Below are 14,539 nucleotides of genomic sequence, written 5' to 3'. Positions count from 1 at the left end.
TTTGCTAGTTTAACCATGAGTTAGTCACCAAGTTGTGCTATACTAAAGGTTGCAATAATTTTGTTTCTGTCTAATATATCAATATTACTAAAGCAGACGGTTCTCAATTCACTATTGAATTCCTCCTTGATATCTGAAGTTGTGGATTGTGGGAACGGTTGACAATTCAGTCCGCTTATTAAATGAAATTCTCTTAATCCAAATTTTACTATATTACCCTCTAAATTGAAAATCAAAGTTTCGTCAGTTGATTGCTTAGACATTCTTATAATCAAATGAACTAACAATTGTCCAGGACACTTTTTGATTTGAATATCAAGAAGGTGCCCAAATGGACCCTTCCTAAACATTTGCATTTGCTCTTTCGACAACTTTTTTGATAATTAACTCTATTATTGTCAACTTTGAATAGTAATGAACTTTGATTTGCAAGGTTCTCTTCAGCATTAACCTATTTAATATACAAATCAATGTATTATCAACAATATATCAAGTGTATTAAATCTATAAAGTGTATCAACACATCATAACAAGTGAATCAACAGTATATAAAGTGTATCATGCTTAGTGCATCAAGTGTATTTAATTAATTGAGTGTATCAACAGTTGAGCAACTGTATCAACAACATACCAAGTGTTTCAAACTAATAATATGTATCAAGAAAGTTTAGCAAGTGATTAAGTGTATTAAATCGATCAAGTGTATCAGCACATCATAACAAGTGTATCAACAGTACATAAAGTGTATCATGCTTGGTGCCTGAAGTGTATTTAGTTGATTGAGTGTATCAACAATTGAGCAAGTGTATGAACAACATACAAAGTGTTTCAAACTAATAATATGTATCAAGAAAGTTTAGCAAGTGATTAAGTGTATTATATCTATCAAGTGTATCAGTACATCATAACAAGGGTATCAACAATACATAAAATGTATCATGCTTAGTGCATCAAGTGCATTTAATTGATTGAGTGTATCAACAGTTGAGCAAGTGTATCAACAACATACTAAGTGTTTCAAACTAATAATATGTATCAAGGAAGTTTAGCAAGTGATTCAGTGTATTAAATCTATCAAGTGTATCAGCAAACCATAACAAGTGTATCAACAATACATAAAGTGTATCATGGTGCATCAGGTGTATTTAATTGGTTGCGTGTATCTATAGTTGAGCAAGTGAATCAACACATATATTGGTGTATTAACGGTATATATTGGTATCAGTAATTACCTCTTTCTTCGATGATCATTTCTTCTTTCTTTGTCCTTTTCTATTCTTTGAACTTTCACCCTTCTCAAAATTCATTTTTCTTTTTGTCATTTTAACTTTTTCAATCTTTTCCATATTTTGTTTGTATTCGATAAAAATATATAAAATATTAGTTTCAAAAAGTTGTTTGTATTCAACAAAAATATAAAATACTAGTAAAAGAAATTAAAAATACCTCAATAAAGTGACTAGAAGTGTATAGAAATGTATAGAAGTGTATGATTTACAAAAAAATCAAACAATGGTTTCTGTGAAGTGAATAGAGTATATCAAATACCTTGTCATTTTTCGATTGAAGTGAATTGAAGTTTTGAAGTGTATCAACAAGATGTTGTCCAAAGTTTGTTCTTTTGAGTAGTTAAAATGTGAATGGGAGAAAAAAAGTAACAAGATCGTCCGAAGGAAAGTTAGTCTGTTCGTTTTCATCCCAAGGAAACTCTAGAGTGTCTCGTAGTGTCTGTTTGTCTTTGTCCGAAGGAAGATTTTTTTTCGTCCAATTGAAGTGAAACCCTAAATTTTGGGGATGAAAGGGAAATTGCATGGGAGCATGGGAAGGGAAATTGCATGGGAGCATGGGAAGGAAAATTGCACGGGAGCACGGGAAATTGTATTGGGTAATTTTGTAATTTTACAATTTTTAAACATGGGTCGGACTTCAATATGCTATTTTTGCAAACTTAAAGATGGTGTGCTATAAACCTAATTTATTAAATTAATTGTGCTATACTTGCAAGAGTCCGATTATAATATTAGTATTCGTTTTCGATTCTATTATGATTTATGTGATATTAAATTACGAAAAATTCCCAAATAACGCCCTGACTAAGGCCAATGCTCCAATTGAGAAGTCGCCCAAATTTTACTATGCCGATGATGTCAAGAAACCACTTGTTAACAAGCGCAAATCCAAGCCCACCACACTCATATTTCTTATATATCTATGATTTCAAAAAAGTATTCTTATCCAAATGTCAAAATAAATAGAGAACAGAAAAGTATGAACTCCACCAAATTGTTGCATCAAATGACTCTTCACTATCACATTTTCAAACAGGTATTACCTCAAATGATGCAGCTACATTTGGCCTTGGCGCTATTCAGGTACAACAAAAGATTGATGTGCTTTTAGTGACTGATTTTCTCTATTTGAACTCTATTTTTCAACAATGACTTGCCTGTATTTTAGGTTGTTGCCAATGCAGTTACAACATGGGTGATCGACCGAGCTGGACATCGTCTTCTACTTATTGTGAGTTCCATCTGATTATTCTTGATTCTTTTTATTACTGTATGTCTTTGTTAATTATCTTATAACTTTATTTCAGATCTCCTCTGCTGGAATGACTCTTAGCCTTTTTATTTTTGCTGTGGCATTCGTTCTAAAGGTAAACTAGTTCTTATTAGAAGGTTTAAGGGAAATGGAGTTGTGTTCTTGAAGCAACCGTTTGAGCTGCTTTTAGTGACTGGTGTGTTTGGATGAATTTCTCTATTTGCCATTCTTTATAAATTTCGATTTAAAATCACACCGTTTTGAGGATTCTGTTCATGGGGTTTGTTTCTGTTTTTCCACATTCTTTATGGACTTGTCTTAGATTTTCATTGGGAAGTCTTATTTATGATATCTTAGCATCATAACAATTATTTGCCTTTGGTTTATATATTATCTCAAATGCCTTACCTGCATAATGTTTGCCATTGAGAAGTAAGAAGTTGGATACTTTGGGTTTTACATTATGGCAGTATTGATTATTGAACGTGACCTCAAAAGCAGTTAATATTGAAATGTCTCATATGTCTAGTATTATGCCCATATCCCCGGCCAATGAACTTTATATACCACTGAAATGTCTTATGCTTCCTTTTATAAATATATGTTATGCTAATGGTCTTTACATACCATAAGTTTCTAAGCTTATGTGCAATGTATCTCTTACTTGTCTCTTCTAATGGTTGTGGGTACGAGTAGGGGTTAGTGTCTTGAACATTTAATCATCCTAAAAAAGTTTCATTCCCAAAAACTACGTTTGAAGCGTATGACCTGCTATTAGGTTAGTTCGGTGGATGGTAGAGTTTTAAGATTTGGTGAACTGAAAGGAGAAGGGGCAATGATTAAGCAAGTTAAAGGATTTTCATACTCTGTTGCTGCTCTTCTTGGTATTGGCTCTTTAATTACTTCCCATGATGGCAGCAGGGGATGGCAACGAAGAGGGCAGTGGACAAGAAACTAGTTCTGCTGATAGTACGAAAAGGTCATGATGGTGGAAAAATTTCTCTGGCTTACCCTAATGTTTTGGACCCCGTCTCTACATGTTACGGAAATACTAAAAACTTTGGTACTCATAGGCTAGTCTTTATTGGTGTGTTGGCGTGTGAAGAAAAAAAATTATTGCTAAAAAACAAAACATGATTCGAGAAGAAAAAAAACACTCTTTGCTCAATTTTCTTAAGTCGCCTCCCTCCCCCAATATATTTTCAGTGATTTCATTTTGGTATGCATTTTATATCCGGAAAAGATAAGATGTAATTTGTTGATTCTTATGATATGCATACTCTTGAAAAGAATAAGTAATTTTTAGTTTCAAAATCACAATTTTTAGCTTCCATAGTTTTAACTTGTTTTGATAGCTAAAATGTCACTTAGAGACTTTGTGGATTACTTCTTACGTGCTTTGAGTGAAACCGTCTGAATTATTTAATGCTATTTGCTTATAGTTCATGATCTATTTGAAAGCTTATGTATGATTGCTTAAGATTCATGGTGGATTTTGGACTAATTTGGACCCTCCAAAGTAGACAACCAACTCTCTCAAGATAACTGTTTTCTTTTTTTTAAGGATAATCAATGGAACTTGTGGAGAGGTTACTTAGTTAACTACTCACTTTCTTTGTTGTTGGAGCCAAGTTAGTGAATGTATAAACACAATATTAAGATTTCATTTTGTGTATATACAAGTAAAAGAGAAATGTTATAGTTTTTAAAGAAAACATTAATTTTATTGATTTGTTGCGTGTAAAAAAAATATTAATACTAAAGCAATAACAGACATTTAATATAGAACAATTACTGACAAAAGTAGTTGACAAACTGACACAGAAAGATCTATGATATCAGTTTAAAACCCACATTAAAAAGCTTTAAAAACATGTTCGTAGATATCGGTTAAAAACTGAAACCATGCCTCTACAATGTCAATTTTCAACCGACATTGTTGACATCTATATTGTCAGTTTGAAATCGACATCAAAGAAAAACCGACATTAAAAGCCTTTAATGACACGTTCATAGATGTTGGTTGACAATCGACGTTGTACCTCTATAATGTCAGTTTTAAACTGACCGTAAAACCCAATTTTGTTGTAGTGAACGTACCAACTCCAATTATGGACTTGATGAACCAAGTATGTCACCCTTATTTAGATTAAATTGTCATTGTGTTCATTAATGACATATTTGTTTGCTCTAAGAAGAGAGAAAAGCATGTTGAGGATCTCAAAATAGTGTTGACAATGTTGGGTGACATGAAATTGTATGCTAAGTTTAGTGAATGTGAGTTTTGCTTAGACGTGTAACATTCTTAAGTCTTGTTAATATAGCTAAGGGTGTTGTAGTAAAGTCTATAAAAGTTGAAGTGATACTTAAGTGGGAACAACCTACAACAGTTACTAAGGTACTTAATTTTCTTGGTTTAGATGGATATTACCAATGTTCTCAAAAGATCTCGAAACTAACTTTTCCCTTAACCAGTTTGACCAAGAACTCTAAATTTGTGGGGACGAAAGAGTGTAAACGAGGTTTTCAGAAACTAAAGAAACAACTTATTGTAGCACTTGTTTTAACATTGTGCCTAATGATAATTTTGAATTTTACTATGATGTTTCTCGTTGGGGTTTAGGTTGCCTATCAACGTAGAAAGGTAAGGCGATAGCTTATGCTCCAAGATAGTCAAAGAAGCATGAATATAATTATCCAGCTCATGGTCTAGAATTAGCTACGTACAATAGTGTTACCACTCAAAGTGTAGCAACATTATTTATATGGAGGAAAGTCTTGAGAGATTACGAGAGCTTAAAGTTTATCTTTTATTTAAAAAGAGTTCACTATGTGACATCAAAGATGATTAAAATTGATCCTTTATAATTACGCCATCTATTACCGTCCAGGAAAAGCAAATTAAACAATTGTAATGCATTGTTGATAGTGACTCTTAGAAAGGTTACATGCACAGTTCCAAGTAAGACCGACTCTTATTGATAGGAGTATTGAGGCTCAACAAAATGATGAAGGTTTAAAGCAAATGAGAGACACAATTAAACAAGGCTTTTAAATAGACTATGGCTTAGGAGGTCGTGGAACAATGATAAGACATGATCGATTGTTTGTTTTTGATAAATTAGAAGTACATGTATATCGAACTTTAAAACAACACTATTGGTGGCCTAGAATGAAGCTTGAGTTAGTTGGATATGTTTCAAGATGCTTGATTTACCAACAATTAAACTAATCAGACATAAAACGACCAGATTATTATGATGGATTTTGTATTTGGACTTTCTCAAACTCAAAGAAATCATGATGACATATGGGTGATAGTTAAGAGACTGATACTATTATTATTGTTGTTTGTTGTTGTTGTTGATAACTCTTACTGTTATTATTAGTTATACATTCAAAGTTCTTGAAACTGAAAAAGAAAAATAAAGAAAAAAGATTATAAGCAAGAGATAAATGAATGGAGAAGGAGAATATTGAGAAATCATCTAAGCCTCCGAACCACACACTACCAAAATTCCATTACAACAATGTCTCAAAATTTAGGTGGGCCTCTTTACTTAAATACAATGCTAATCACCTGATATAGAAAAACTAAAGCATTTTCCTATTTCAAAACTCAATTCTACCTCTCCTCAAACTCAACTATGGAAAATGTATGTTTTAAGCATATTTACAACACCTACAAATCACTCCCTTTCTTTGTGTTATAAATACATACAACATAATGAACCTCGAAAAACTAGGCTCATAATGCACGAGTTCAAGTTCCTATGATCTACATTTCAAGACTAAAGCCAATTCGGCGTGATCTTCCTTGTTATCATCTTTGTTGTTGCATCATTTGGAACCTTTGCAAGTGAGCGGTACTGCAACTTTACACTCTCTGCATTGTCTAGCGTTTTCACCACATACCTGTTGTGTAAGAGAGGCGGATGCATTGTCATAAACTAAGTCTGTATTAGATCGAGAGTATGCACAGAAGAAATTTAAATCTTATTTTTGTCAATAAGACCTTGTTTCATAACCTTATAGTTTTTATTTTTAAAATTGTCTGTTTTCTCGCCATATTTTACAATAATGTTCATCTTTTATAAAGACAGATTTGAATTCATAACTAAATTTAAAAAACAAAAACAATTGGTAACTAATGTCTTATCCACACAACGACGATTCTCATGTTCTTTCAATAATTTCAAGAAACTTGACTTGGATTTTGAAAGCATGCTTGAAGATAAGATAACAAGTTATGGCTATATTTTATTTTTATAGTTTTGGTTATTCTTAACCTTCAAATGCTATGTTTTAGGTCTTAAGATTTAAAATGCTATGCCATATTCTAAACTTAGCATAGAAGACTATTTTAGTCTTTAATCATTAATTTTACATGGCTTCCAACACTTTCTAAAAGGGAAAGACGATCATCAGAATTAAACACAAAAGATTAATGGGAAACAACATGCTACTTCCTTCTTGTAATGGACAAAATGAAGAAAAAAAATACTGAGAATCAGAACAAAAAATGACAAACCATCCATTCAAGCACTGTGTTGTAACAACAGCCTCACGTCCCACAAAACGTTGTGGTGTCCTCTTGTTCCCCTGATCCGTTTTAGCTGCAACATTAGTTTCACAATGCTATAATATAAGGAGCTAAATAGGAGTACAGTTTTCTACTCACCTTAATAATTACCCTATCTGTCACTGCAAAAGGAAACTGAACACCTCGACCTCTTTGAGTATCCATGAGAGTCAAATCACCATAACCACACTTGTCCTACATTGGCAAACACAGTAACGATTATTGAAAACCCAGAAGCAGTTCTACCATGAGAATATCATTCACTCTGAAGCAAAAGAGTGATGAAAATAAATGCACAGGTAGAATATGATTGAACTGAATATTGTCGAGGATGGATAGGAAAGACAGAGAGATGGGGCAAACCAAAATCTCATGGAATCAATTTCCATCCTCCTTTGATCGTAGTATATCACATTAGCAGGCTTAAGATAATATGGTCCAAGGTACAAAGCACATACCTGCTCAAACCTCTCCCTTCTCCTTTTCGGTGAGCGGTGAAATAATAATTCTTCTTCGCGGCAGAATGCTTGGACTGCAGCTTGAAGAGCTAAAGATGAAAATATCATGACATGAAAGACAGAATCATGAAAAGTTCATAGAGTTTTAAAAATTAATCTTCAATGAAAACTATATCAATCTATAATTCATTATTCTGGGGGTTTAGTTTGGGAACTCTCAACAATGTGAGACTAGAGCAAACAGAAAAAGAGACCAACAACAAAGAATATTCTTACATGTTTTGTCTAACTTCGAGTAGCAGTTACAACATAACACAAGGACAATCAAACGTCGGTGTAAATCATCAAGCATTTTTGGAAACAGTAATAAAGAGATGTTAAATATTAAAAGTGGAGAAAATGTTCTACTCACATAAGTTTTGGGCAACAGAGTCTTCAGAAACTGACTGAGAGCATGAGTAACAAGATCTCTGGGAAGACAACAAAAGAAGCGCAGAAACTCAAAAAAACTGAGGTCATCAAAATACTTGACTGATCAATATCAACAGAGCAGGAGCAGGAGCAGACAGACAGCAATTCAAATTAAGATGCACAAGTTGGGTAAAATAAATGCTTGTAACAGAAAGTGAGCATTCATAATAATAAAATTAAGAAAATGCACGACAAACTCAGTAAGAATAAAATCTGGTTATGTAGTCAAATTACTCGATTTCCCCCAGCTAAGAGACCCCACCAAGTTTTACATCATGGTACACTGAAGAAACAAGTTCACAAGTTCAGTGGTGCCAAAACTGGAGTTTAAATTTATAGATGCCAACTATTTTCTTGTTGAAATATTAAGAGTTCAAGCACTGCTGCTGCATAAGGGCAGCAAACTCATTTTTATACCAAATTTGGTATTGGCTCTTATTTTAAAATTTCTGCAAACTCTTATTTTCATTAGTCTCACTGAAAACAAATGGTTCGAAAGGGGGCTCTTATGATCAAGAATCTGTTAGGATACTTCCTAACAAGAATCAGTATATTTCATATAAAGAAAATTAACTAAGAACTACAATCCAAGTTTATGGTACTTGGGACCCCCTCTCTTGAGAATACTACTCACTCAAGACCTATCTACTCAACAACTCCCCCTTCTTCACTCACGAACTTGTTATTTATAACCACTACTCTTAGTAATCGCCTAAATATCTAATTACCCTTATACTCCTAACCCTATACTAAATTTGGTATCTAACAGAATGAAAGAACTACTTGATTGATAGTAAAAGCTAGTACTCTTGAAAACAACAACAATAATTGAATAGCTACTATTTGAAATGTAGATGAACCTCAGACAAGTTTCAGTATATTTCTAAGGCTCAGTTGGACTCTTTTTGCAAGTACTGTACTCGTCAACCTGATGAAACTCTGCAGGTAAATCAGCAGGGATTGCTACAAAGGGCCAGTAAAACTTCAAATCAAATGGCAAATTTAAAATGTTTTGATGTTTCTATGCTTGCAATGCAATCTGTGCAAAGCATTAGAATGCAGGACAACAATTTCAATGCGCCGTTTATGTTTGAAGACGATCAGGAAAATGATGGACAATGTACAAAAAGAATTTAATAGCATAGACGAGCAGTATTCTTGCCAGCAACTCACTACTCTAAGAACATGTTGTATTCCACCACTCCCAAAGGAATGCCCACACGGCAATATCATTGCATCATTCATGAGCGCGCCCCTGGTTTCAAGAAGAAAAAAAAACCTAAGCAAACATATAACCAGAAAAAATTTAGACGGAAAATAAATCGAGAAGTAAGAATTTTTACCACGGAATGTGACCAAAATAAAATAACTTTCTACAAGAATCAAATCAAAGTCTTTATTATCAGTTAAAAATTGTCTATACAAGAAGGCAATTTCTTTATTTGTAGAGAAAGGAAATAAAGCAAACTAATCCTAGTCCTGATACTAATAAACCAAGGGAACTAATCCTACTCTTAATCAATTAAAGATTTGATCAAGATAACCTAAATCACCCTAACCCTATTAATCAGAATATGAACTAAAAGATGCAAAAAAAAGCAAGAACAAATCATATCTCCTTCATGAAAACAAACTAAATCACAAGTGCAAGTAGAAAATTCACACTTCTACATGATTAACAGGCTCGACCAAATAATAATGAAACATAATGGAAACACTAAAAACTCACGTCACAGGGTCAGTGAGAATTGCTCTCAAAGACTCTCCGGGCTCTCCTGAAAACGAAACATCCCTTCTCCCGAAACCACATCCATTTTCCGTACTCAAATCCTTCTGCCCAGAAGCAGACCCTTCATTGCTTTGCAAATACTGAGAATAATAAGCTTCACTATCAGGTTCTGCAACTGTAACAGCATTTGGATAGTTCCTCAACCTTGCCTGCGGATTGTTTTCACTTTGAGTTGCTCCGGAAGACCCAACCAAAGCATCCTTGACTAACAAAGTCCCACCTAAAACCCATAAGAAAAATCAACAAAAAAATTCCCAAATTGGGAGCAGAGTATCCAAAACAAGCATTCTAGAATCAAAAGTTTCTAATTAGGCAATGAAAATTCAAGTACAAACTTCTTACAAAAAGAAGAATGCTGCTTAAGCTTCCCATTTCCCAATTTGTTTATCCCATTCTTCAACCCCTCACTACTCTGATCACTTCTATCATTGTTATTGTCAATGGGGTTAGCAGTTTTACTACACTTATTGACATCATCCAAAGAAACAAGCCCTTCAACATCATCATCGCCATCATCGACTTCATCTTCATCGTCGTCGTCGTCGTCATCATCTTCCTCATCCGATCCTTTACCACTTCCAGTTCTCGCTGTCCCATTCCAATTCCGGTTGTGACCGAAAACATTCCGGCGGAAATCCTCTCCCTGTTGGGAAAAGAATCGGTCACGGTCGACGACAGGGAAGAGCTTGTCGTCCATGAAACCGCAGAGTTCGCGGGTTTTGGGAGGTGGGTCGGGGAGGCGTCGGTGGGGGGTGGAGGAGCAATTGAAAGGGAGGGATTCGTTTTGGAAGACGAGGTGGGAGTCGAGGCCATTGATGTCTTCGGAGGACATCTGTGCGTTCTGGGGTGGTTGGAATGGAATTGGAATTGGAAATTGGAAGTTGAGAGTGTCATGGAGAATCAGCCATGTTAAGTTTTGAGAGAAAGGGATTAAGGAAGGTGGGGAATTGGGGGAAATGGCAAAGAAGAAGATGAAGGAAAATAGGGAAATGGAGAATTTTGAGAGAATGAGGGTGTGAAAAGAGGGGAGTTACTGGGTTTGGTTGGTCAGACGAGTGTGTGTTTTTTGGAACAATGGGCAACATATTTGGAAATTGGAAGGAATTGCTGCCAAGGCTCCTCATCATTATCATTATTACTTTTTATTTTTTTCGAATTTTCATTTTGTTTATAGGTTTCCGAAGCCTCAAATATATCAAATTAGTACTTTATAACGAAAATAATGTTAATATCGCAAGAATAGCCCAACCTAAAAATAAATACAAATATAGTAAAATTTAGCTTTTCTCCAAAAATAAAATAAATTAACTCGATAAATACACAAAAAATATGTTTGAGGCACAAAATTTCCAGTTTTTAAATCTACCATGGATAAACGTTATTGCTATCACTAATAAGTTTATTATTGATAGACAGTTTTTATATAGTCTATAATTGATAAACTTTTTTTCTAAAACTAGTTGCAAATATACCAAAATTTTCCACTAGCCCTATAACCATAAAAAATGTACAAAAAGTACATTGAAGACATGAAACTTTTACTTTTTGAAGTCTTCATTGATAAACGTGCTAACAACCTATCATTGGTAGACTTCTTTTATAGAATTTACGAATGATACCATACTATAATAACCAATACTTTTGTATCACTCATAGGATTTCTGTTTGAGAAATATATTAGTTTATCACAAATATTTTTTTATCACAAATCTATTAGTGATAGCACACTATCAATGATATACATTTTGATGTGATAAAATTGTATCAACGAAAGGAGCATATCATTGAAAATATATTAGTGTGGTTCACAATTATTTTTGTATAAATGATCAAAATTGATTAATAATGGTTCCAACTTATAAATGATATACTTGATCACTGATAAACTTCTATTGACGATGAAAATACGCATGTCCTTGAAAACATATAAGCACGATTCACAATTTTTGTTCAGTTTTGAATAATTCATAGAAATTGATTGTTTATGCTTCTATCAATGCTAAACTTTTATAGCTAATAAACCTCCATCAATGATAGAACCATATCATTAAAAATATCTTTAAAGTGATTGCCTCTTTTTGTGTGTTGTTCGTTAGAGTATGTCAATGATAGGTTTGTATTCTTGATAGACTTGAAGAAAGTTGAATTTATTTTCATGAAAAGTAATGAAAAAATCATAGTTTGTTTGCTAATTTTTTAATGCTTTTGATAAATGTCTGCTAGGGTTAGAAGAATATTGAATATATTTTCTTGAAATGTGTGTATTGTTCCATTTTTTATAGATTTGTATCACCGATAAATTTGAAAAAAGTTGAATTTATTTTCATAAAAAGTGAAAAAAATACATATAGTTTCGATGCTACTTTTTTAATGTCATTAATTAGTGTCTATCAGTGATACACTTGAAGAAAATTAAATATATTTTCATGAAAAGTGAGTTTCATTGTTTTGTTTTGTTTTTTCAATCGGATCTAAGTACACTTAAATCCTAATTTTACTATGTATACTTACTTTCATGTTTGTTAGCCTTTAAAATAATTATATTATAATTAAGGGTTGTTTTCAAAATACAAACCAAAATATTTACAAAATATAGCAAAATTAAAATCTATCAATGATAGGGACTGATAGACTTTTATAAATGAGATTGATGGAAACTGACACACTTATATTAGTATCTATGATTGTTAAATTATAAAATTTTGTTATATTTGTAAATACTAATTTGATACTAATACACGTGCTATGCAGAGTTTGAAAACAAAACTTAAATATAAAAGTCTAATAATATAACACTAATATAAAGTGAAAGATTAAAAAATAAAAAAAATAAATGACAAAATAAGACGTTAAAGTTTTTATCGATCTTGAGATTATCACCTTCTAAAAGATTAAAGACTTAGAAGATTAAATCTTTCTTAAATTCTAGAAAGTGAAAGCACTCAAATTTTGAAGATTGAAACTTTGAAAGTCTCAAATTCTGAACAACTAAAGACCAAAGGACTAAAATTTAAAGTTAGGAAGATATTAAGTTTAGAAGATTAACTATATGAAGCCTTGAAGATTTACGTACCGTAGATTTACAAAATATATAACTCCAAGCTCTAATGGAGTGAAATTTCAAAGATTATATGTTGAATCTTTTAAGATTATAATTCTGAAACTTTGAAGCTTTCAAATTATGAAGACTAAAGCTCTTAAAACTTTGAAGATCTGAATAATATAACCCTCCTCCAGCTTGTAAAGTCGATCTAAGATGATCAACAAATCCAAAATCGATCAACGAAGATCAACAAGCCTAAAGACCGATCATCCACAATAATCAATAAGCCAAGGTCGCTCAACAAAGAAGATCATCAAGCCCAAAGATCGATCATTCAAGAAGATCTTAAGCCCAAAAATCGATTGTCCAAGGACATCAATAACTATAAAAATTAATGTTTATATGTAACGATCCAACTTTTTATACTAAGCTGAGGTTATTACTACTAAAAGAAAAATAAAAACTTTCTTAACAAAATGATAAAATAACACTAACTTTAATTGAAAACGTCAAATGTTCATTAAAATTATAAATAAATAAAAGTATAAAGAAATAAGATCTAAAATAAACTCCTAATTTGGGTCCTAGTAATTTTAAAGATAAATAGTCAAAGAAAAAAAAAATCAAAATGGAAAGGTAAAGGTGGAAGCAAAATGTTTTTCTATGGCAAGTCGCGATCCCTGCTTGTCATTCGCCAACTTTCCTTTACCTCTACCTCTACCTTTGCTTGAAAAATTAAACATAGAAAGAGTGAGTATAAAACATATACTCAGTAAAGGATCTACTACTAGTCCCGCTAGGTGTCTGTTAACTTCCCATTAGGGTCATGTAAAAAAGTACCCCTAAACTAGCACGTTCCCAAACACACACAATCGAATGATCCTGTAAGAACATCTTTGGTTTTCGGTGAACCCAAAGGAACACCTAGGACAAAACTGGTCTTCAGTGAACTCGAAGGAACACTTAAGACAATCAGACTGTAAGTGACCCTATCGAACCACTCATATACATAACATCTCATGATAGAGTGGTGATCATCAATATATTATGCATTTTAGCTATGTTAATGCATAATAGAGAAATCACATGCAAACTCTTAGCTTCAATATGAGGGTCTAGTAGGAGACACTAGTAGAAAAAGGACCTACGATGATAGTTAAATGCTGTCATAGAAAGCTTTCGTGACAGTTATTTGCAGTCATTGATGAGGCAATCATGTAAAGTATTTTATGGCAGTTCTATAAAACTGTCACGAAATTTGGTTTTCACGACATAGAATAAATGTCATGAATTCAATATTTTATGACAGATTATAACTATCATTATTTATTTTCGATGAAAGATAATAACTATCATTGTTTATATTGTTTGACAGATATTAAATATCATTATTTATCATTTATGACATTTATTAACTGTCATCATTTCACTCACCATGACTTTAATTAACTATCAAGAAATTTTTTTCGATGACAGTTTTTTTTAGATTTAAATGTCATAATTGTGTTTATAGTAACTGTTTTTTGCCCTATTTTTTATTGAATCCTGTTTTTCTTGTTGTCCTGCCATTACACATACCATTACACAGACCAATACAATCACATATGGAAAGAAACGGTGAAACGCCCCAAATTTCGAGGTAAGTTTTAACATTT

At 32.7% G+C, this 14,539-nt stretch overlaps 2 protein-coding genes across 3 annotated transcripts; one reads left to right on the top strand and one right to left on the bottom strand.

The window, feature by feature from the left end:
• The first annotated feature begins 1,810 nt into the window (after positions 1–1,810).
• On the top strand, positions 1,811–3,855 carry LOC103495029 (uncharacterized). Its single transcript, XM_051083260.1, has 5 exons — positions 1,811–1,885; positions 2,256–2,372; positions 2,458–2,520; positions 2,597–2,656; positions 3,463–3,855. Exons 1-5 carry the CDS (start codon positions 1,811–1,813, stop codon positions 3,676–3,678), a joined length of 531 nt encoding a protein of 176 aa, XP_050939217.1. The 3' UTR covers positions 3,679–3,855.
• Positions 3,856–6,017: 2,162 nt separating this feature from the next.
• Positions 6,018–10,934, bottom strand: LOC103495030 (U-box domain-containing protein 62-like). 2 transcript variants are annotated; one of them, XM_051083126.1, is made up of 8 exons: positions 10,184–10,934; positions 9,782–10,061; positions 9,226–9,307; positions 7,994–8,051; positions 7,582–7,655; positions 7,223–7,318; positions 7,073–7,143; positions 6,018–6,456 (listed from the first exon to the last, which is right to left on the bottom strand). In XM_051083126.1, the coding sequence occupies exons 1-8, from the start codon at positions 10,671–10,673 to the stop codon at positions 6,333–6,335; spliced, it is 1,275 nt and encodes a 424-aa protein (XP_050939083.1). In that variant the 5' UTR covers positions 10,674–10,934; the 3' UTR covers positions 6,018–6,332. The 2 variants fall into 2 exon arrangements, with proteins under 2 accessions (XP_050939083.1, XP_008454674.1); XM_008456452.3 differs by having other exon boundaries at positions 7,582–7,670; positions 10,184–10,932.
• Positions 10,935–14,539: the final 3,605 nt, after the last annotated feature.

This window comes from Cucumis melo, chromosome 4 (assembly GCF_025177605.1).
Source record: "Cucumis melo cultivar AY chromosome 4, USDA_Cmelo_AY_1.0, whole genome shotgun sequence".
Lineage (NCBI taxonomy): Eukaryota > Viridiplantae > Streptophyta > Magnoliopsida > Cucurbitales > Cucurbitaceae > Cucumis > Cucumis melo.
The sequence above is the reverse complement of the archived record's forward strand: the minus strand, read 5'-3'. Positions and strand labels throughout refer to the sequence as shown.

Bases quoted from the DNA above. Each gene is read 5' to 3' on its own strand.
- LOC103495030 (XM_008456452.3), bottom strand. From the start codon at position 10,673: ATGTCCTCCGAAGACATCAATGGCCTCGACTCCCACCTCGTCTTCCAA. The intron at 8,052-9,225 runs GTGAGTTGCTGG...TTGTCTTCCCAG, and splicing joins TACAACATGTTCTTAGAGTA to AGATCTTGTTACTCATGCTC. The intron at 7,671-7,993 runs GTGAGTAGAACA...TTTCATCTTTAG, and splicing joins CTCTGTTGCCCAAAACTTAT to CTCTTCAAGCTGCAGTCCAA.
- LOC103495029 (XM_051083260.1), top strand. From the start codon at position 1,811: ATGGGAGCATGGGAAGGGAAATTGCATGGGAGCATGGGAAGGAAAATT. The intron at 1,886-2,255 runs GTAATTTTGTAA...CAAAATAAATAG, and splicing joins AGCACGGGAAATTGTATTGG to AGAACAGAAAAGTATGAACT. The intron at 2,521-2,596 runs GTGAGTTCCATC...ACTTTATTTCAG, and splicing joins GACATCGTCTTCTACTTATT to ATCTCCTCTGCTGGAATGAC.